The following is a 22,745-nucleotide window of genomic DNA, read 5'->3' as shown; positions in this document are numbered from 1 at the left end:
GAGAGATTGTTAGTTTCCAATGTTGTGCTCTGAGCACTTTCATACCTTATACAGTGGCAACAATGAAATCAGTAGCCACTGTACTTTGGTGTGGTTGCTGGGTAAATCTCACTCCAGCACCATCAGTGTCAGGGATAACAGTGCTGGTGATTACAACAGTTATCAGTTGCATTTCTGATTGGACAGAAGGAAAAGTTAGGTATGAGGTTAGAAAAGGAGCTGGTTAGCAATAATTACCCTACTCTTGGCTTCTCTCTTCCGTTGCGCATGTTTGTTATGTTTAGTAATCACCGTTCCTGTAGTCCCCACTCCTGAGGGTGCTGCCAGCATCGAGCTTTGACTCTGTTTGGAAGCAGGAGCTGAACTGCTGCTGTCCTGACCACAAATGACGGGGTACCGTCATCCCAAATGTTAATTTAGAAAACTAATATAGGCCCTTTAAGTGATAACCAAATTACTGAATATTCTCCTTTCATTGCCAGAAACATACAGTATTTATCTTGTTATGTGGTTATATGCAGTATAAATGTACAAGAATACCATGCACATGAAGCATGGTCATCCCCGGGAGTAGCTAACAGTGCACATATACAATACACGTGGATTTTTACAGTCTTAAAGATCATTACTAGTGAGGATTCCTTTCTGCTAGACATACTTAGTACAGGTTCAAATATGAGCAATGTGACAAGATAAAAGAAAAAGATATTCAATCTTCGTAGAGTTGAAGGTAATCCATCATACGGGAGTGCTATGGACTTTACTAGCATTTGCAATGCAGGCTTATGATATTGCCATGACTTCACAGTAATACAAACTTATCAACATTATGCTAGAACCTAGGTCTTAGGTTCTGCGACACAAAGGCCCTGTACAGTTTACATTCACCACTTAACATAACATTCATATTCTTTAATAATGGTTATTTTAAAGTAGTTCTATGCATTGCAACCAATAGGGACAGCATAGTCTGAGAGCAAAATGTTTTAAACGGCTAGTGTGGGCCTAGAATATACTTTTCATTAATATAATTCTTTTTAATGTTATTCAATGATTTTTATGCCCAACTCTAGACAATTTGTTGAGCTTTCTAGAGTGGGGTAATTTTTTTAATGCTTGTAACCCCCACTGTAGACACTTGCCATCCATGTGACACCAAATACGGAAAAAAAAAATTATAACAAGAGTCACCAGGACAGCAAAGCAAAGACGGCAGCAAGAACCACGTTGTGGTCCTAACACCCCATTCAACTAAAAAAAAAAAAGCCTTTAAAAAGCATTTCGCTGTATATAATACATGAGTATTTGTGTATTTATTACCACAATAATGACACAAATATGAAGGAAACAAATGTTAGGATTTTTCTTTACATGAAACCTAGAGGAAACTGTCTTCACTGTTGAACTTTTGGACGAAACATACCTTTTTCAGATAAGACATTGTACTGCTGCTGTTCCTGCAGGAGCTAAGGGAAGAGTCAGTGTCTCTCTTCACTAATGTAAGGTAGTAGCCAGTTCCCAGTTGGTTCTTTAGGAAAAGAGATGAGCCAACACAGCACAGTTTTCCATGGGATATTATAGCAATCCGGTCACCAAGGATGTCAGCCTCATCCATGTGATGTGTGGACAGGAGGATTGTCCTTCCTGGAATAAAGTTGTAGATTATTGGGTAACTTTTTGAGGCAGTATACATAACGAACAGTGATAGTGAAGAGGCACTGATAGGCAGCACTGACTGGCACTGATAGATGGCACTGAAAGGCAGCTCTGATGAGCATTGATATGTGGCATAGATGTGCACTGATGCGCATTGATATGTGGCATAGATGTGCACTGATGGGCACTGATATGTGGCATTGATGTGCACTGATGGGCACTGGTATGTGGCATTGATGGGCACTGACAGGCAGCAATTATGGACACTGAAAGGCAGCACTGATCGGGCTGCACTGATAATCAGGGCATTGATGATCAGTGCCCTGATTATGAGTGTAGATGTCTCCCTGTGAAATGCTGCTTACCGGCTCTCCTCTCCTCATGCACTTTCAGCGTGAGGAAAGAAGAGCCGATAACCGTCATTTCCTATCTACATGTGATCAGCTGTGATTTGACACAGTTGATCACATGATAGATAGAGCCTGTGTTATCGGCTCTTTACTGCGATCAGTGATCTGCTGTGTCCCACCGATTGCTGCACCGCGTGCCCCCCCCCCATGTGCAGCTAGAGTGGGAGGACATCATATGAAGTCTTCCAGAACGAGAGAGCCACCACCCGCCCGTCATTTCCTTATATGGCAGGCAGGAGGCAGTTAAACCTGCAAATCAAAACAATCAATGGTTCAAAAATACAGGCAAGTGAAGTTATATGTAAATCTAGACTTTTCATATAAAAATCAAGCTAGATATTGTCCATGCCCACTACTGAGCCTCCATATTGGTTAAGTAATGTGATTGGAGGCTTTACAGATCAACAAGAAAGTACAGGAGGCAGGAAGGGTAGCGCTTAGATTTTACAGGAAATATTCAAATTCACATATAAATTCAGCTATTTTAGTCCTGCATTTTTCCATCATGTACTTAGTTTGAATTTAACAGGTTTGTTATCGATTAGTCTAAATGTACTTCTACGGTACAGATCCACCAAAGGTTTTTTTCTGGGCTCCTGCCAGAGGTCTAACATGTCATGTGAGAGCAAAAGTGACTCTACTCCAATGTAAAAGGGCTAAAATGAACTTAGTAGCCGTTATACCAGTAGATTATACCTTATACAGTAAAACCTTGGATTGTGAGCATAATGCTTCCAGAAACATGCTTGTAATCCAAAGTACTCATATATCAAAGCAAATTCCCCCATAAGAACTAATGGAAACTCAGGTGATTCGTTCCACAACCATTTACTGTATACATTTAAAAAAATTATTACAGTAATACAAAATACTGTACAGTATAAAGTAAAAATTAACACTTTACTGTTGAAAAGATATGTGGCTGGCGTGAGGGAAATGAGAGAGGAGAGGAGGAGGGTTATTCTGTAGGACCTCTATCACTAACGGGATCACTGCTATCTGTTGGCTCACTGGAATCTTTTTCTTTTTGTGCAACTTTAGCAAGGAACCAATCCAATGACACTTTCTTTTGCCTCCTTTTGAGGATTAGGTGGAAATGTGACATTGCATTGTCGTTGAACAGATTTATCGTTCACACTGCTACAGCCTTATTTGGGTGGTGCTTTTCTACAACATTTTGCACTGTTTCCCACATTTTGCACATCTCCCTAATCTCATTTGAAGTGAGAGATTCCTCTGACTTTTTATCCTCCTTTTCAGACGAGATCTCCTCCATAACCACTTGCTGTTGCTCGTGATACAAATCCATCAGTTCGTCTGTGGTCAGCTCCTGGCCCTGTTCCTCCACCAGCTCTTGAATGTCATCCTCATTCACCTCCAGTCCCATGGTCTTCCCCAAGGACACAATTCATTGATAACTGGTGGCTCCTGTTCCTGAGCAAAGCCCTAAAAGTCATGTCCAAGAGCACCATCAGGCTACAGTTTTTTCCAAGCAGAATTGAGGGTTGTCTTGGTGACCCCATCCCAGGCTTTATTGATGATCTTTAGGCAGTTCACGATGTGGAAATTATTTTTCCAAAACTCTCAGAGAGTAAGGTTTGTTCCTTCAGTCACCTCGAAGCATAACTGAAATAGTGGTTTGGTGTAAAGCTATTTAAAGTTGGAAATGACCTGCTAATCCATGGCCTGGAGTAGTAGAGTGGTGTTAGGAGGAAGGAACTTTACCTAAATGAACTCATATTCCTCCAGTAAGTCGCCCTTAAGGCCTGGAGGATGAGCAGGAGCATTATCCATTACCAGCAAGACTTAGAGTGGCCGATTATTCTCTAAACAGTATTTCTTCACTGTAGGACCAAAGACCTTGTTGATCCACTCAACGAACAAGATACAAGTGACCCAAACCTTGCTGTTGGACCTCCATATAACGTTTAACTGTTTTGCACCTTGCAATTCTTGAAGGCTTGAGGATTCTCAGAATGATACACTAGCAGGGGCTTGATTTAAAATTCCCCGTTTGCATTAGCACAAAACAAGAGGGTGAGAAGGTCTTTCATGGGCTTGTGACCGGGCATTGCATTCTCTTCTGCTGTAATGTAGATCCTCTTTGGCATCTTTTTTCAAAAAAGCCCCGTCTCATCGCAGTTAAAAACTTGCTGCGGCAGGTAAACCATGAGCTGCTGGAACTTGACAGCGAACGCCTCAGCTGCTTTAGCATCCGGACTAGCAGACTCTCTGTGCCTTACAACACTATGGATGCCACTTCTCTTAACGTTATCAAACCATCCCCTGCTCACCTTGAAGCCTTTTTCGTTTTCTGTCAATGTACGAGGCAGTTTAATTACAAGGTCGGCATACAAGGCCTTTGCCTTCTCGCAGACAATGTTCTCGGACACAGTATCACCTGCTAGTTGCTTCTTGTTTATCCAGATGAGAAGCAACTTTTCTACATCTTCCAGAACACGTGTCTGTTGCTTTGATACTCTCGTGATTCCATTTGCTGCATCTAGCTCCCTTATTTCTTCTTTAATATTGTGCAAATTGTTGACGTAGACTTGTTATACAATCTTGCAATGTCAGCCACTCGCATACCTCATTCAAGCTTCTCGATGATTTCCACCATAATCATCTCCTTCTTCTTACTGCCTTCCTTTTCTACCTTTTTTTTTTCTTAACTGGGGCCATTGTTGCAGTACAAAGGTGAGTGAGGAACACCGACTGAGACCGGGAGACGATTACCCATAATCCCACAGCGAGAAAGACAGAGAAGAACCATTGGCTCAGTTGTGACATGACGCTGGACAGACGTGCGTACTACTCGTATTCCAAGACCTCGCTCGTTTATCAAGTTAAAATTTCTAAAAAAATGTTTGCTCGTCTTGCAAAACATTCGCAGACCAAGTTACTCACAATCCAAGGTTTTACTGTACCTTTTTTGCCATCTTAGGCCCCACAAAACCTTTCAGCAAATAAATCAATGTGAAGACAACAAATAACCTTCACTGTACTTATAGTTGTAGTTAAAGCTTTTCACTTTGCTTGGCTGGTATAAAAAAAGCCTGGCCCACATCTCATTATCTTATTCTTTGGAAAGGCAGTGGCCTCCAGGTACATAACTGAAATCTTGGCAGCTGCCAATAACCAATATACATGAGGTTTTCCATAACAAACAATGTATTATACTACAAAGTTCACATAGGAAGTTATAAACATAGATTACCTTGTCTGTATTTAAGAAGCAGCTCCCAGATACCTCGACGAGAGTATGGGTCAACTCCAGCTGTGGGCTCATCAAGGATGACAACCTTTGATCCACCCACAAAAGCCAAGGCTACTGACAGCTTCCTTTGCATTCCACCTGTAAGACAAATGTCCATTTTTTTCTCTAACACCACTTAAAGGTCAGGATAGCACTGGGTTTGTACATTCCATATGGAATGATTAGAGCACATATATTAAGAATTAACTTGTTCATGCATTTATTATTCTGAAATCGGCATCCTAAATTGTATCCTTTTTTTTAAACATTTTAGTAAAACAGTTTTACCCTCACATAGTAGACATTTATAAATACTGGGTATACATGTATACATAATGCTTGGTTAGACAGAAATGGACAATTTACTTTCAAATGTCCATTTAGAACCTATTTCATCATTTTAACTTATGATTATCACTGATAAATAGGTATAATGTTCAGACTTCGCACAGTATCAGTGCATAGGCAACATTGCTACTGTGGAGGCATCGGGAACATGATACAAACAACTCAGGGTACCACAGAGACATTTAGCTGTCTAAAGTTGTCCATAGATGGATCGAAATTGGGGCGGTTCAGCAAGGATCAGCCTAATTTTGATCTGTGTAAGGGCACTGTGGTTGTAGATCTACTGACTGACTTTTGTACAATCACCCTGCTAGGAAATTTCCTCTTGATCAAATTTTGACGGCGAGGAAGCCTCCCTGCTGTCAGAATACAACAATACAGCAGGGAGGATTCCCCGACGCACTTCAAATGTGTGGATGGGGGAATAGAGTCAGTTTTTATCATTCAAACCTCTCATTAAACAAAAAACTGACTCATCTATGGCCAGCTTAAGACTCAGGGAGTAGATGCTCCTTTCTACAGATTCTCTGTCTGAGTTCTTTCCAAATGTACCACTTTCTGCATCTACCATTGCAGTGGTGCAGCTGCAAAGGCATATATCAATAGCAAACCACTTCCAACAAAATATGTGGTGTCTTGCTTATGTGACAATAATTGTACACCATTGTTTTTTTAGTGTTGAAAATACCCAGAAGCCTGACAGTCTTGAATGGACTTATGGGAGATATATTGACAATAACAATCCTGTCATGTGAGTACAGTGACCATGGCAATCACAGGCTAGAAACGCTGTTGTTTTTTCATTTTGAGTTTTAAAATGAAACCTACATTTACCATGTTTGTGGCACACTGGTGTCCCTGGATCATTCAAGATCATATCAATATCCCTAGCCTTGGCCATGCTCAGATTTTTCAAATAAGTTGAAAATGGTTTTTCAAGAAACAAAGCCACTTTTGTAATTACTTCTCTGTACTGCTGTTTTTGCCCAATCTCGCTTTAATTTGAAAAAAATAGTTACCTGGCAGTGTACAGATTCAATACCTCTGAGTCACATACCTCAAACAAGCATGTCGGAAATTAAAAAAAAAAAAAAGGGGAAGTTTCTTATCCACATACTTGTCAAGCTCAGAGACTCCAAAAGTAAAGAAGCAAAAGCATGAGCATAACTGCCAAGCATCTAATATTTTCAAAAGTAGAGTTCAACAATGGCAAACCTACCTCAGTAGGTCATTTACAATGAGTAGTATCACTCACTGATTTTTTCACCATATGGGGAAGGAAATAGAAGGGAATAACAGCAAATGAAAACACTAGCAATGATTACACATTATTAGCATGAGTATGGAATTAAATGATCCTGCAAACACTACTGCAGTTGACACACTGAATGAATTTAATTTCCTGTAAGATCTTTTAATTTATTATAGGGTTAAAACAAATGTAAATGCAAGCATATTCATTTAATTTATCCAATCCACATTATATATTACCTGACAGTTGACTTGTCTTAGATTTTTTCTTATTGGGAAGGCCAACGTCAATTACCATCTGTTCCATTTCTGCTTTTACCTTCTCTTCTGAGAGTCCTTTCAGTCGTGCATAAAACCAGATGTGTTCTTCAACAGTGAGCCTAGAGGGGAATATAGAGGCACAGATGAGGAAGCATATCCGCATGCCTCGCTGAAGCTCCATAGACACGGACACACACTCAAGGAAAAGGGCCTACGGCTTTCAAGTGTTGACAGACTAAGTTCACTTACAAATGAGGAACCTAATTCCCATGTATTTTAGTCATCATTCATTTGAATTAACTAAATATAATATTATTATTTCTGAAGTGAAAAACGTACACAGCAACAATGTAGATAATGCACAAAGTGGCATCAACAAATACACATAAATCTTCTGCATACATGACCTATTATGTTTCTATACTATATGAACAGTACCTAAAATACATCTGTAACATACCTGGGAAATTCAAATTGATATTAAAAAGATGCAGAGGTTACCCACACTGTACGCTATGTTACCGCTATCAGTTGATCCAAAGTTACAGACAGCTTAAGTTACATTTAAATCTCTACTTGTTGAGTAGGAGTGAAGCTCCTCCTGTCTCCTGATTAAGCCTTTAATGTAATGTGTGGCCTCACTAGCTAATAGTTTGGGGGGCAGAAGGGTGCAGCCAAACTTAACTTTTACCCTAAGTTTACACTAGTGCTGCTGCAAAATTATGTGTTTTTCAGTGCGCCTTTGTAGTGAAATTTTATGTATTTTTATGTGCACTTTTGATGCATTTTGACTATTGTAACTCCCTCCTCATTGACCTACCTCATCGCAGGCTATCCCCAATTCAGTCTATCATGAATGCTGCTGCCAGACTCATCCACCTTACTAACCGTTCCGTATCTGCCAAACCTCTCTGCCAATCCCTCCACTGCCTTCCCATTGCCCAATGGATACAATTCAAAACATTAACAATAACCTATAAAGCCATTTATAACTCTGTCCTAAATTACATCACCAATCTTGTCTCCAAATATCACCCAAACCGTACTCTCCGCTCCTCGCATGACCTCCTGCTCTCTAGCTGCCTTGTCTCCTCCTCCCATGCTCATCTCCAGGACTTCTCCAGAGTCTCCCCCATCCTCTGGAACTCTCTACCCCAATTTATCAGACTATCGCCTACTCTGCTCACTTTTAGGCGATCTCTAAAAACCTATCTCTGCAGGGAAGCCTATCCTGCCCTCAGCTAATAATGGAATCTTCTACTCCTCTTACCAGTCCACCCCCAACATTTACTACCTTTTGTACCACTAGCCCCTCCCTCCTAGATTGTAAGCTCCCCTCCTAACCCTCTTGTATTGAACTGTATTGTTGCTGTATTGTCTTTTGTTATATTATATTGTAAAGCACTGAGCAAACTCTTGGCGCTATATAAATTCTGTATTATAATAATAATTTTCATACTTTCACATTTTTTTATTTTTGGAAGAGGAGGAGACTGTTTGTAAAACACAAACCCTGACAAAAAACAATTATGCTTTGCATGCACTTTTCATGCAATCCTATTGAAGTCTATGGGGCCCTAAACACACTATGGTGTACCAAAAAAAACCCACATTAAAATCCGATTTAAAATGCTAATGAAATTTCAAAATTCGTTTCCAATATTTTTAAAAAATGTAACTTTCTTTAAAAAAAAAATGGTAATCCTGGCATGAAGGTCCCTGTTCAGGTACTTCTTGGTATAGGGTCTCCAAACTTTGCTCTTGTGTTGCCTATTTGTCATTATGTGCTCTTAATGAAAGCTACAAACAGCCATAACAATGCTTATTGTGCAGCCATGGTCCACTGTCACCATCAGCATACCTGTCGAGAGCAATGATGTGCTGCTGATCCTGCAGCAAGTATATTTTTTTTGCACAGGTTGTGGCTACAAATGTGGGGAAGGAGATTGGCAACATTGGAATGGAAAAAGGGTACTAAAAGTACTTAAAAAAACTTGGGAGCTGCTCTGTTCTTTGTGTCATGTGATCATTTTAGCAAAACTCATTTTAACAAAAAATTGCCCAGTTTGGTTATATAAACCAGCTATTGTAATGCAGGATTAAATGATATAATGGAAGCATTTTTCTATATGAGCAAAAATATGAACAAAAATATATTTCTAAAAATTGAGTTCACAATAGTGATTTAAACCGTGTAACAGAGCCGTCTGTGTACAAAGTATAAGATGAGCTCATTATCTTGGATAAGGTGGCTATTATTGCACAAGGAGTAAAGATTAATGTATTATCACAGTCTGTTTATTGCTAAATGTTGGAACTGTAAACCACCGCAGATATCTAAAGGCTACTAATGCTGAATCACAATTTTTTTCCACAAGTCACCTTACAGGTAATCAAATTATCAGGTATTAGGACACGGGAAGATATGCAGGTGTACATTTTTTCCACACTTTTCATTTTTTCTAAAGACGTGACTTAACAAGTTTCCTGCAATTCACTTTGCATTCTTTAAATGTCTGTAATAATGGAACTCAAGCTCTTTGTAATATTGTAAGATATTAAATATACAGCTGAGTGATACTACAAAATTGTACAGTTACGTAGCTATGTTAAGGAGCCTGCACTGATAAAGTGCAAAGTACACAGTACTGACATCCACCTTTGGAAAATACTATTTCCTTGGCTGTCATGTTACTCTAATGGGGTTAATTTAGGAGGAAAGGAGCAGAGCATGTGCACTATGCAAAGAAATTTACACTCCTGGCTCTGTCTCTCTCTAATATATATATATATATATATATATATATATATATATATATATATATATATATATTTATTTATTATCAGTACATGTAGCAAATCAACCTAAGTAAGCAAATGCTAAATATTTATTCAGGTTCTCCAAGAAATCAGGTATAATATTGTATAACAACCATGAAACATGAAAAACAGCTGCAATAAAGTAATGCTGAATGGAATATTAGGCTGCATTCACATTGGTACACTGAGGTTTCGGCTGCACTGCACCCATGCTGTGGCCAAGCCACAGTGTGGCAGCGTGAAAGTATATCTTATAAATGTGATATTAAATCTGAAGTTTAATCAGCTTATGTTTTGCCTTCCTTCCTGAGTTCTCCTCTTTCCTCATCAAAATGCTCATGACAATAAAACCTTTCTATTATTCTAGAACCAGTGATATCATCACTGGGTCTCAATGCTTCTCTACGCAATGCAGGCAGATGGTGGGAGGGGCCTACAGAGTTCAGTACATAACTGTACACAGCTTTCTGCCTTTCAAGAGCCCTCAGCTCTCATGCAAGCAGTAGGTTGGCTCTTGTGAGGACTTATGCATATATCAAAATTCCCTCATGGGTGGGTGTTAGTCTGACTTACTGCAGTTTCTAATGCACACTGTGAGAAGCTCAGAATGTGCAAGTACAATCAATGTAAGCAATTTCAGTACAGGAGAGGAGCCTGTACAACTGTGCAAGACTAAGAGCATGGCTAGAGTCCCATTTAAAAAATGTAACACCTTATTATGAAAATGTCAGTCACATCAGACTTTGGAGGCAACAGCAATAGAGGGCCTATGTTACACTGCCAAGGGATTACAGGTAAGAAGATTATGATAGATGTCCACAACTCTTCAAAAGCTTTATCTTCCAGTCATACAAAAGGAAAACTGCAATGGCATCCGACAATTTTGACTTGGCAGTCACAGTACTGTGGAAGCAATAGCTACAAAAAGTGAAATCACCCCGTTTTTCCTTGAAGGCCTTCTTTGTTTGGAAAACCAAGTATATACAAACTGTAACACAAGATGAAAGCATTTTGGATACTCACATATCAAAGAGTACATTATGCTGAGGACAAACTCCCAAGTTTTGTCTGATAGAATTGAGCTCTGTACGAATGTCCTTTCCCATTATGTAAGCTGTGCCAGAGGTTGGTGGGAACAGTCCAGTCAATATGGACCTTCAAAAAAATTATAAATATAAGTATAATAAGTATTTTGTTTAATTTATTGTTTTTAAAATTATTATTACATTAAATGAATTATAAAAAAACATAGATTTTAACAAATGTATACCTTACCAAATTACCAAAACGTATACAGGATTTATCATTAAAATTGTTTTTACCTATAATAAATCTTTGGTCGAACACAGGGGCGGACTGACAACTCATGGGGCACCCGGGCAATAGGGGATCATGGGGCCCCTGTGTCCTTGCCCAAACTCAAAAAAGCCTATGAAAAAGGTACCAGGGGCATCTCATGGGGCCCCCTACTGACCCCAGGCCCCCGGGCAGTGCCCGAGTTTCCAAATGGTCAGTCTGCCTCCGGTCGAACATAAAGGTTTAGCATTGTTCAACATCTCTATTTTTTTGTAGGGGCACAAGTCTGCCACATTTACTAAACTATCATAGTTGCTGATATCCTGGCTACGAACCTGAGATTGTAAAAAATGCTAACCAGGGTGTTCTGTGGTTTTGTGCTCTGCCCTCTGTAGTTCTCAAAAAGGGAATATGTACAACAAAGAATTACAAGTCTAGATGTTTCAGTCCTGTCCAGAAGCACCAGGAAAGCTTTGATGACTTTGAATGCCTGAGATTATGTAACACCCAGATAAAAAGTAAATGGGTGGATTTTATACAATTAGAACATATGCATTGTTTACTGGATAGCAGTTCAATGGTTGAGTTTACTTTCTGTCTGCAAAAGTACCCTACTTACATTGTTGTAGTTTTTCCTGCTCCATTGTGTCCTAAAAAGGAAGTGATCTGCCCTTCATAGAAGCTCAGTGATAGGCCATCCACTGCCACTTTTTTACCATTACGGTAAATCTTCACCAGGTTCTGGATGGAGACTCCTAGCGGAAGGTGAGCAGGCTCTTCTTCCATGCAGACTAAAATGTAAAATAATGATGAGATATTTTCTTCAAATAAAAAAAACATACCTGTGTGTCTAATATACTTGAACATATGATAAATATTAATATCAGTTGTATATTTTGTAAATGGCTTTAAAATCAGTTGAATGTGATTACCTTCAGATGGTCCTTTTGGTAAGGACGGGTGGTGAAAGTTGTCCTTTGGTTCCTCTCCACACCAATATGACTTTGTAAATGGGAAGTACCAAGCTCTAGGTATTCCATACTGGCCTATATGTTAAAGCAATAAAATGAAGGTGGATAAAAAGATATATATAAATATGCTCAAAACAAAATCATTTTGTAAAGAATGCATTGTCCTCATCCTATTTTTATTATCCTTTGAAAATTGATTATATTTTTATGTTCAAAAGGTAAATTGATCAATGGACATGGGTTAAACATACACCAAGGGCAGCAATACACAGTGTGATGTTAAGATTCCATGAAAATAGAATGAGTGGACCACATACGTTAATATTTATTATTTACTACACATGCAAAATGAACAATGTTTCAACTGTTGACCAGATTATTAAAAACATCTCACCTGGAAAGACAGCTTCAATATACCAAGTCATCACTCCATACAAAAGTGTATCGAAAAGCATCATGAAGCCAGAGGTTGTGAGACTGTACCCATCCTCTTGGAGAGGACTGTCCAAAAGATTTGTCCACTGCACCCCGACACCCTGCTCCTCAAAGAGGGCAAAAACTTCACACCCAAATCCAAAAGCCACAGGTGACAAAAAGCTCTGCAAGAATAATGCAGACATGTAAAACTCACATAAGACAGTTATTTCAGAAACTAAATGTGACCAAATAATCTGAAAGAAGACCAGTATTTATGAATGGCTTTAGTCAAAGTCAAATGCATATTTTTAGGCCAGATTGCAGATTTATGGGATAATCCAACTGGTTGACAAAGTAATAGCGTTCTCTTTTAATTCATTTTGAATAACAGTGCCAAACATCTTTAAAGCGGAGCTCCACCCAAAAGAGGAAGTTCTGCTTTAAAGACTGCTCCCCATTAAAGACTGGCACCTTTGGGGGGGGGGGGGCGGTTTGGGAGCGGGTACCCGAATTTGACAGGTACCCGCTCCTACCTCCGGAAGGTGTCCTCCCTCCCTTCCTCCCTGTAGTCTTTTGGGACACGTGACAGGTCCCAGAAGACTACATGACCATTCATAAGCGCAGAGCTACTCGCGCATGCGCAGTAGGTACCCGGTTGTGCAGCCAAAGCTATCACAGCCGGGTGCCCACACTGAAGATGCCAGCCTCCTGGAATACAGAAGGGCCGGGGAAACGGGGTTGCGGGGGACACACCAGGGGACCGAGGGACAGGTAAGTAGCTGTTTTTTAGAAGTCAGCAGCTACAGTTTTTGTAGCTGCTGACTTATTTTTTGACAGGATGAGTGGAACTCCGCTTTAAGCAGGCAGTGAAATTAGGTTTTTAAAAAATATAATTGCAAAAGTTTCTAAAATGACATATACCTCAGAAATGAAAGTAGCAATTAACATTACATTTTAGATGAGGTATGCGATTTCTTCTCAGAGACTACTCCTAATAACAATCATATACATCTGCACAAAAAATGCTTTAGGTTTTGAGCCATATCAGCAAATAACATCCTTACAGCAAAAATCTTGAGAGTGAATCCAACGTAGTCTTGCCAAGCTACACACAGAACATAGGGCAAGTAAAGGGTAAAGTAGATGATGCCACCACAAGCTGCTGCTAGGTTGGCCCTTGAGAAAATGGTGCTGATCAAAAAGCATTGTGAGATGGTCACCACTCCGAAAATAGACAAGAAGACAAAGACCACACTTGGATCACTATACGGCAGCAGGTTTCCCATCTGGTAAAGAAAAGTGGGTATATGATTACTGAAAATTAGACACACATTGCAAATTAAAACATAGCTCATATACATTATCTTTTTTGTCTTGAAATTACCTTTAAGATCAGTACCAACAAAGCAGCGCTCATTAGAAGAGGAATGAAACTACTAATAAACCAGCTCAGCCATAGAATTCCACTGTCAAGGCCCATAATTCTCATGGTTTCTTTCAGACGAGCTTCTTTCTCATAAACAATACCCTTGATGATTACAGCCACAGAATAGATCCAGGCTAGGGTCATAAACAAGGGCAGTGATCGACTCATAACACGTAGAAATCTAAAAAAGAAAACAAAATTTTCTAATGAAGCTTCATTGAGACATTGTTACAGTTCAGACATCTTATATTCTTCATTTTAAAGTTACAAACTGAGCTTAATTAAAAGGTCAAGTAATAATAATAAAAAAAAAAAAACACAAACGAACTATGAAACCTTATAAAATCCTCAAATACTTGTGTGTATGGACTTCTAGTCTTACCAACAGAAGGTGTGAATGGCAGTTCCTATACAGTATCTATCTACTCTTCTATTGAGAAAAATAAGGTGTTTATGATGCCTATAGTCTTACTTGATTTTACAACTAGAAAACCAAGAACTTGAGGCTGAATGCTGGAATAAAACAACAACGACATTTCGTTTTTACATACATGTCATCCACATAACACGGGTAGGGCATTTGTTGGACATAGACTCCTGTTCTCTTCTCAGTTCCAGTTTGTATTCTGATGATGGCTTGTTCAATAACATCCTGCAGGTATGCAAACCCTCCCCAGATGTAACGCATGTCTTCAAATGGATCAGCACGAGGACCTGGATCCCAATAGCTAATAATAAATTTAAAAATAAATTGTCAACTACTTATTTGGAGTTTTATTTAAAATATCAAAACTGAAACAATGGCAGAGGAAAACAACTACTAAACTCAGGACAAAAGTTTGCAAATTAGAAAATCTGATGTTGGCATAAAAAAAAATATTTTTACAATCATAGTCAGGGTCAAGGTTAACATATCACTGGCTTATCTCGTTGTTGGTAAGGAACTAGTAGCAAGATAGGAACTAGTAGTAAGGTATTGAAAACATCTCTCCTGCGAACTCTGGAACTGTGAGATGATATGGAGCACAGCACAGATTAATAAGAAAAGAAAAAAAGTTGGTATGCTCACCCATCCTTAATCTTATTGGTTCTTTCCACATTGTCTATATCCATGCGGATTTTATACTTGATGTGCTGAGGCAACACTGTGTCATCTTCAGGAAGGTCCACAAAGACTATGCCTGCCCAGAACTTTCTCTCATTTAGAAGTTCCATGGACTTCTCAATAAGCATCTCCTCAGTGTCCACTGCTTCTAGCTTGTCCAGGTTGACACACTGAAAGGAGAGTTATTAAGGATAATTACCTTGTATTCTTTTATGTGTCATTGCAAGGCAAATTACCTTATTTGCATTTGCATTGAGAATATATCTGATCATGATTGCAATATACCAAAACATCAAACAATGAAAGATAAGTTTGTTTTACATGTAAATACAATTAAAGATAAAAACAATAAACCACCAATTGTAGAGATATCTATATATATCAGATGCCTCCATCTTTAACAAGTTGCCTAAAGCAGTGTTTCTCAACCTTTTTAAGTCAAGGCACCCTTTAAAATTCTGCACATTCTTGAGGCACCCATTCCAAAATGTAAAAAACTAAACTAATAGTTTTATATAATGAAGCAGCATCCACACACACTGGACACCCAACATTAGAGGTGATTTATTTTAAAAAGCAAATACACATTTTCACACTGGTACTGACTAGTATTCCAATTTCTCTCCTCCCTCAGTTTCTTTCCCTTACTCAGCTAACGAAACCTCAGTGCTGATGGAAAGAGGCAGGAGAGGGGCAGACAAGGATGCTATGTAAGCAACGGATGTCCTCCTTATTAACTAATGATGTCATTGGTTGCTGGGACACCAGCGGCTGGCCCTCATGGTACCCAGGGTTGTGCATCAATGTTTGCAGTTGACTTTGTCAGTGGACTTTTTTCTAAGGGTGGATTGCTGTCTCCAATGTATACTATGTACCCTAAAAATTACAATATACTTAAAAAAAAAATAAGGTTTTCAAGACATTAGGAAACATGAAAGGTAGAATGAATGGTGATTTCTAGGCCATCAACTAACCTCCATGAAACGTGACATGGTCAAGACAACACGGTCTGTCTCATTAAGAGCTTCTCTCCAAGTGTGAGTGGTTCCACTCTCATCCTGTGCTTCTAATACTTCTTTGGCTAAGAACCTAGAGATGTCCTCTGATGTCCAGCCTGTTGAATTAAGTTGGCGATCTAAGAACTGTTTGCTCCCTTTATTGGTCAATAGAGTCTGAAAGAAAGTTTTTTTATTTTTGATTTGGGTTCTTATATTCATAGCATACAGAATAGTTAAAATACCATCTACAGCTGTAACTTTATATCTAACAAGTTAAACTGTACTATACATTTTAGAGAATAAGATGATCTTCAGCCTTGAAAGGCCACACCAAATAGGCTGAAATCTGACCACTCTTTCTATGCAGAGTTTGCATGTCTAGTGATTTCTATATAGAGTTAAAGAATACATTTTGGTACATATTCAGAATAATTACAGAGAGCTGGCCCTTGAAGTCCACCAAAACTCTGGTGAACAATTCTCACTTGAATCGACACTGATCTTTACTCTCTAGGAGTATTGGATACCTTTGGGCTCCAATGTTCCATCCAACAACCCCTTTGTCACAAACACTACAGGACAAAAAAGTTATGCATGTGTCTGTGGATTGAAGTACAGTGCTCAGCAGGCAACCAAGCATTTGACATACCATGAGCTCAGATGTTGCAAGGAAAGCAGGACAGATGAATATTTAGGCTAGGTTCACACTGCAGCAATGTGAGTTTGATCTGACTTTCCGTGTTATTAAGTAGTGCTATTTGGATGCTAAATGGTCGCTACTTTGATAAGGTCTATATTCAATGGAGCCAAATCTCGCTGGAAAGAACCTTTTTTCAAAATTGGTCCATGCTAAATCGCATTGATGTGAAAGGACACCATTTGGTTCCCATTGTCATGCAATTCTGTGCAATTCAAGTCGCATCTGAAATCACACTAGTGTGAATGCATTAGTGTGAAAGGCCTTATTCTTTTTTAACTACTATATATTGTATTTAATTTCACAATTTTATCCTTTAAACATTATATAAAGAAATGTTCTGAAACAGTTTGGCTTACGTTTTTTTTACTAAAGAAGCAAACAAAATTAAACATATTTGACAAATTATCATTTTACTAATGGGGCATATACAGTAGTTGTACTTCATTACATTCCATATTTACATGTGAAATGTTACGCACTTTCCATTATTAAAGTGGTTGTAAAGGCTGAAGGTTTTTTCTACCTTCATGCATTCTATGCATGAAGGTAAAAAACCTTCTGTGTGCAGCAGTGCCCCCAGTCCCCTCAAAATTTACCTGAGTCTCATCGCGATCCAGCAATGTGAATGACAGCCTGTACTGTCCCAGGTCTCTGCCTCCTCATTGGCTGAGGCAGAAAGTGGGAGCCACTGGCTCCTGCTGCTGTCAATTGCGGCAGTCAGCCAATGAGGAGGGAGAGAGGGGGAGGGCCAAGCTGCGGCTCCATGTGTGAATGGACACATGGCGCAGTGGGTGCCCCCAAAGCAAGCTGCTTACTGTGGGGGCACCTGACAGGAGGGGTTGGAAGACCCTGCGGGGGACCCAAGAAGAGGAGGATCCAGGCTTCTCTGTGCAAAACCACTGTATACACGTATACACGTTTGTTATTCCCCCCCCCCCCCCCCAAAAAAAAAGAACCTTTAGAGGTTTAAGGTGTTAGATATTATATATGCATCATACGATATCACACTATTATATGTGTACTAAAGGGATACTTAAAGGAGAAGTACAGCCAAAGCTCTTTTGGCTATACTTCTGTCGATCACAGTAGTGCAGTTCGTTGTGCACTCCTGTGACCTGTTTTCAACTGACAACGGGCTGAAGCCTGCTGTCGGCTGACATCACTCATCTGGTCCAGGCTGGGGAAAGATCCTGACTTCAAAGCTTTGATCCACCCCAGAGTTTAGAGCTGCAACTGGCTCAGCCTCTCAGCGATCTGCAGAGAGCCTGAGCCAGCCGCTCCCCCCCCCTCCACAGCTCAGCAACAGTAACAGTCACCGCTCTCTGCTCAGAGCGGCTGTGAGAACTCGGACATCGGACTGATGCTGCATCCACCTAGGTATACTTTTTAAAAAAAAATACCATACTTCTCTTTTTAATAAAGTGTGATATGACTTTTTTTAACCTTTTTATCATGAAAATGTTAACACAGATCTTCTAGATTAAAGTTTTATACACATTTAATAATGCAGTTCTTTATATTTACTTTAATTAGAATTTATAGACTGTAGTAGCATATTTCTAGAAGCTGGCAAACAAATGTTCTATTATTAACAAACATGACACAATTTTATGTTGGCTAGGGATAAATTAGTGCTATAATCTTCTCATAAAGAAAAAACAGCACGATTTTGCCTTTTAATAGTATTGATCATGTGTTTTTTGTTTGTAACCAAAATATTTGTGACCAAACATCTATCACTCGCTATTATTACAAATGCAAAACAGAAGGTTATGCATCCCCACTGAAGGAAAATATTTCTGCTTTTGGTAGAGTACAAACATTTCTGATGCAATTATCTTCCAGAAAATAAACTTAGTCCTATTAGTACATTGCTTTGAATCAAGATTTCTTTCTACTGTTTCTTAAAAACACCTAGAAACACTATAATGCGTTCTCCACACTACCCGCAAATACTGTAATTTTATAGTGTGTCTTGATTATTTAAAGACACGTAACTATTATTAAAAATCCAATCATTCTTTGTAGCATTCCAATACACCGAATACCAGTGAAGGCTCATTAAAGATGAACTTACCCTAATAAGATCCATTTCCTTGCTGCTTTCTATAAACGTTCTAATCTGTGGCCGAACTTCCTCCCACATTGCTCCAAGATCCCGAAACACACCCAACTCTTGAAAAGTTTTGTTGGCCTGAAATAAAGCCAGAGTACAAAATAGTAAATGTGTTTGGTAATATTATGTAGTACGTGCGTTGATATCATAAAACCAACCCAGAGTGAATTTGGTGAACCTAGTATGTAGCAATATTCATTCTAAACAAATTTACATAAACCTTTAATTGTTGTCTTTAGAATATTGCATACATTAAAAAGAAATTCCTCAAAAAACACATAATGCTCTTAAACCTTGTGAACCAAATGAAAGTGAGACTATTTGATTTCTCAGACAGACTTAAAAAATGTACAGTAAAACCAAGGAACAATCCACAGAATATGCTTAGGAAGGAAACGAAAAAGCTAAACAACCTAAACACATGACTTGTACAATTGCCTCTTAAAAGGCAGCACCTGCTTTTGCAATGGGCCTGTGCTAATTCAAATATCCCGCTTCACATAAGCATTTTTTACCATGCTTTTGAAATTGGAATGATTGTAGTTTACTAGGTGGCTGCTGTGGGGGAATCTTTGGGGAGACCAGCATTCCAATCTCAAAGGCATAAAATAATCAGCCTGGGATTGTTATGGCAAAAGCTTTGCAGAGAAAGGCAGTGATCTGTGTAAGGGCGCCTCTTTTACAAAGGTTTAATTTTTATGCAGTGTCTAAACGCACCTCTATGTTTGACTATGCAGCCATGCACACACAGGCATTTACAGGCGTATTAAAAGAGGAACATTTATGGACTGCAAAAAAAAAAACCATCACCATTGCATTCAGGAGAGAAAAACCAATAGGCGCGCCTAAATGCCAGACGCATTTAGTGCTTAAGCATGGGATAGCACAAAGGAGTTTTAAATACAATAATAAAGACACAATACAGTAATATTCAAATACAACATTCTTTATTTGGAAAATATTTGGCCATGGAGCTATTTAAAGGGTAACCTCAATTAAACAAATGACTTAACATATATTTATATATATATATATATATATATATATATATATATATATATATATATATATATATATATATATATATAGCCCTTTTTGGCTAAACCATCAAGAATAAAGAAAAATTCAGTCACGATGTCCATCCAGGTTAACTGGATGACTAAACCCCAACTCCACCATGACAAAAATGATGAACTAAAAGGGAAGGGGGGAGCCGCAGTCCGGTCCCTCAGCAGCTGCTGGAGCTTGTAAGTAGCTGCTTTTATAGGGGAAAAGCGCGGGACCCCCGCCAAAACAGGCCAATCAGCAACTGTTGCCATGCAGATTCCACTGGCAACCTAAAAGAGTGGGAAGGAAAGCTTTATCCCTTTGTGCAATCCCATGTGGGTCTCGCTTAACGCTGTCATTCAATCACTTCTATGGCCAGAATAAATTAATATTCTGGCCAATCAAATCCATAATGCTCAAATGTTTGACGCACCTAAATGCATGTGCATTATGCGTTTTAGGCATGTTTTTTTTAAGCTGCTTCTTCCTGCCAGGAGTAAAAGGCATTCAGAAGAGAAATTCAAATTCCCAGTCCACAAGAGCCCTAAGTATGCAATCAATTTTTGGTAAACTGAAGAATGCAAAGGAAAAAAATAAACTGGCAGTTGTAACCAAACAAACTAAGTAAGGCATTGCATGACAGCATGTCCATGTGATTTCTAACACAAATATACAATGCACACAAGTACATGGCAGAGAGGTCACCTGACAGGATGCAAACATTGTTCTAAAACTCCATGTGCTGGAAATGTAAATACGGGGCTGTATATGATAAGGCACCATTGGTACTCTGTACGATGTATGCACTGAGTGGTGCAAAATAAAGGCTGCTGGGCTCCTGAGAACACCTTGGCATGCCACATCAGGGAAAGAGACCGGCACAGATAAAGAACCACTAGTGCCCATCAGTAACTCGAGAATCATCTTATTTTTTCTTACCTTAGTAACAGTAACTAAAACAGTTCCTGGGCTTCTTACCTCTGACATTAACAGGCGTGTGGCTGGAGTGTTTGGCGTATATAGGATTTTGCCGACAAGTAAAGGCTTCAGTGCTCTCCAGATCATCCTGTAAAGTGGGCTGGACTCCAGTGTCATCATCAGTTCATTACAATAGGGTGCTAAAGGCAGAGATAACATTTTAGTGCACTTTTCCAATCCTGAAATGCCCTAATAGACATCATATATAAAACCTGAATGAAATTAAAAAGTGCCTCTTTTGCTCAGGACAACTTGTTCAATTCGTCCATTTGGTTTCTAACATGAAAAATGGCAGCACAAGTTTGATTAGTTCCTATGGTTTGCTGATATCCTTGATAAATGAGGCCCAACAACTTTATTGTAGAATTGCTACTGCTGATATTTCCCATTACCAAAAGCAAGCTAAAGCATAATTAGTTTGATCTGAATTCTGTTAAAGTATAACTAAAGGAAAACTTTTTTTTTAGTTTTGGATAGAGTAGAGAGGGAGTAGAACATCTGTCAGATTTGTATTGCTGTTTGCACCTTCGTTAGGGATATTCATCTTCTCTATGTGTGCTGTTTACCAATATCACCAAAACTGAAAGTGAAAGAAAGCCCCAAATATTGGGCTGTCATCCGAAGAGAGACAGAGGGCAAGTCCTCCAGTGGAGACACTAGTGCTCTCATTTCCTGTTTTGGCTATGGGACGGGAAGCAATGGGAAATCTCTCCAATGGGAAATCTCTCCAATAGGACAAAGAAGGCAAAAAACCGACAGCATTTATGTTCCTCCTTTACTCTATACAGTATGAAAAAAAAAAAACGTTATGCCTTTAGTTCTACCTTAATACAGCATTGTTGATTCATTGAATGTATATACGATACTGTATAAAAGCCTAATTATTGCAGCACAGTTTTTCCAGAAGTGACAAAAAAAAGTACAGCCTATGAATGCATTACAAAATGGTGACCAGCACAACTATTAATCTCACATTGCAGTAGCTGCTACCAAATTATCCATTCACAATATCTTCACAGTGATGAAAGTACCAGTGATATAAATATTAATTTAGTTCACAATCTCTATTCTCCTCTAAAACAGACAATAATACAGAATAAAAGGAAATATTCCAGAACTGTTGATTACTAGAAATGTACATACTTGTAGAATTGTCGTAGACACTTGTTGACTCTTCCTCTGTGCCATTTTCGCCTCCTTCAGTGCCTCCAAAAAGTGCCTTGTAGTTATTGTCTTCATACCAGTTGAGGGACTTGATCTTCAATCCTCCACCTTCAGGATGTCCACACACAATACGTGATACCGCTTGATATAACGAGGTTGGTGAAGCTGTGGAGTTTCCACTCGTAAGGAACATGACTTCCTGCCTCATTTCTCCCCAGCTCTTCATAGTTATAACCTGAATAGATCAAACAGTGTTCTGTCAGGCTCTGTTAAACTGTGGCACTGACTAAGCCTCCCAATGCAATGTACAGCAAATGAGTCAGACAGAGAAGATAAAGGGCACCTAAACAGAAGGCTATGCCTGCGACGGTGGCTGTCAGAATACCTGAACGGTGGTTGCATCTGTTGGGAAGCAGCTGCTTTATGGACAACAAATTTTAGCCCAGTTCCTTAGATTGTTAATGGAAGGACGTTGGGTTGGAGCGTGCCAACATGACAACCCAATAAGCAAATTTCCCCATCAGG

The 22,745-nt window shown here is 39.1% G+C and overlaps 1 protein-coding gene across 2 annotated transcripts in view; it reads right to left on the bottom strand.

Annotated features, from left to right (window-relative positions):
• ABCA1 (ATP binding cassette subfamily A member 1) overlaps positions 1-22,745 on the bottom strand; it is a 155,649-nt gene that overhangs the window by 38,060 nt on the left and 94,844 nt on the right. Inside the window, exons 9-24 of one of the 2 annotated variants that reach the window (XM_089682623.1) lie at positions 22,200-22,455; positions 21,057-21,196; positions 18,993-19,109; positions 16,192-16,389; positions 15,182-15,387; positions 14,664-14,840; positions 14,071-14,293; positions 13,751-13,972; positions 12,664-12,868; positions 12,231-12,344; positions 11,918-12,089; positions 11,026-11,157; positions 7,162-7,301; positions 5,284-5,421; positions 1,424-1,644; positions 238-375 (exon numbers count right to left, since the gene is read on the bottom strand). In XM_089682623.1, coding sequence (XP_089538749.1) covers positions 238-375; positions 1,424-1,644; positions 5,284-5,421; positions 7,162-7,301; positions 11,026-11,157; positions 11,918-12,089; positions 12,231-12,344; positions 12,664-12,868; positions 13,751-13,972; positions 14,071-14,293; positions 14,664-14,840; positions 15,182-15,387; positions 16,192-16,389; positions 18,993-19,109; positions 21,057-21,196; positions 22,200-22,455 — 2,799 coding nt within the window. The remainder of the gene's footprint in view (positions 1-237; positions 376-1,423; positions 1,645-5,283; positions 5,422-7,161; positions 7,302-11,025; positions 11,158-11,917; positions 12,090-12,230; positions 12,345-12,663; positions 12,869-13,750; positions 13,973-14,070; positions 14,294-14,663; positions 14,841-15,181; positions 15,388-16,191; positions 16,390-18,992; positions 19,110-21,056; positions 21,197-22,199; positions 22,456-22,745) is intronic. The other variant, XM_089682622.1, reaches the window with a different exon arrangement.

The sequence above is a fragment of the Staurois parvus genome, unplaced genomic scaffold (assembly GCF_062004578.1).
Source record: "Staurois parvus isolate SC_StPar_1 unplaced genomic scaffold, SC_StPar_1.0 ptg000292l, whole genome shotgun sequence".
Lineage (NCBI taxonomy): Eukaryota > Metazoa > Chordata > Amphibia > Anura > Ranidae > Staurois > Staurois parvus.
Note: the sequence above shows the minus strand (reverse complement) of the source record. Positions and strands in the feature narration are given on the sequence as shown.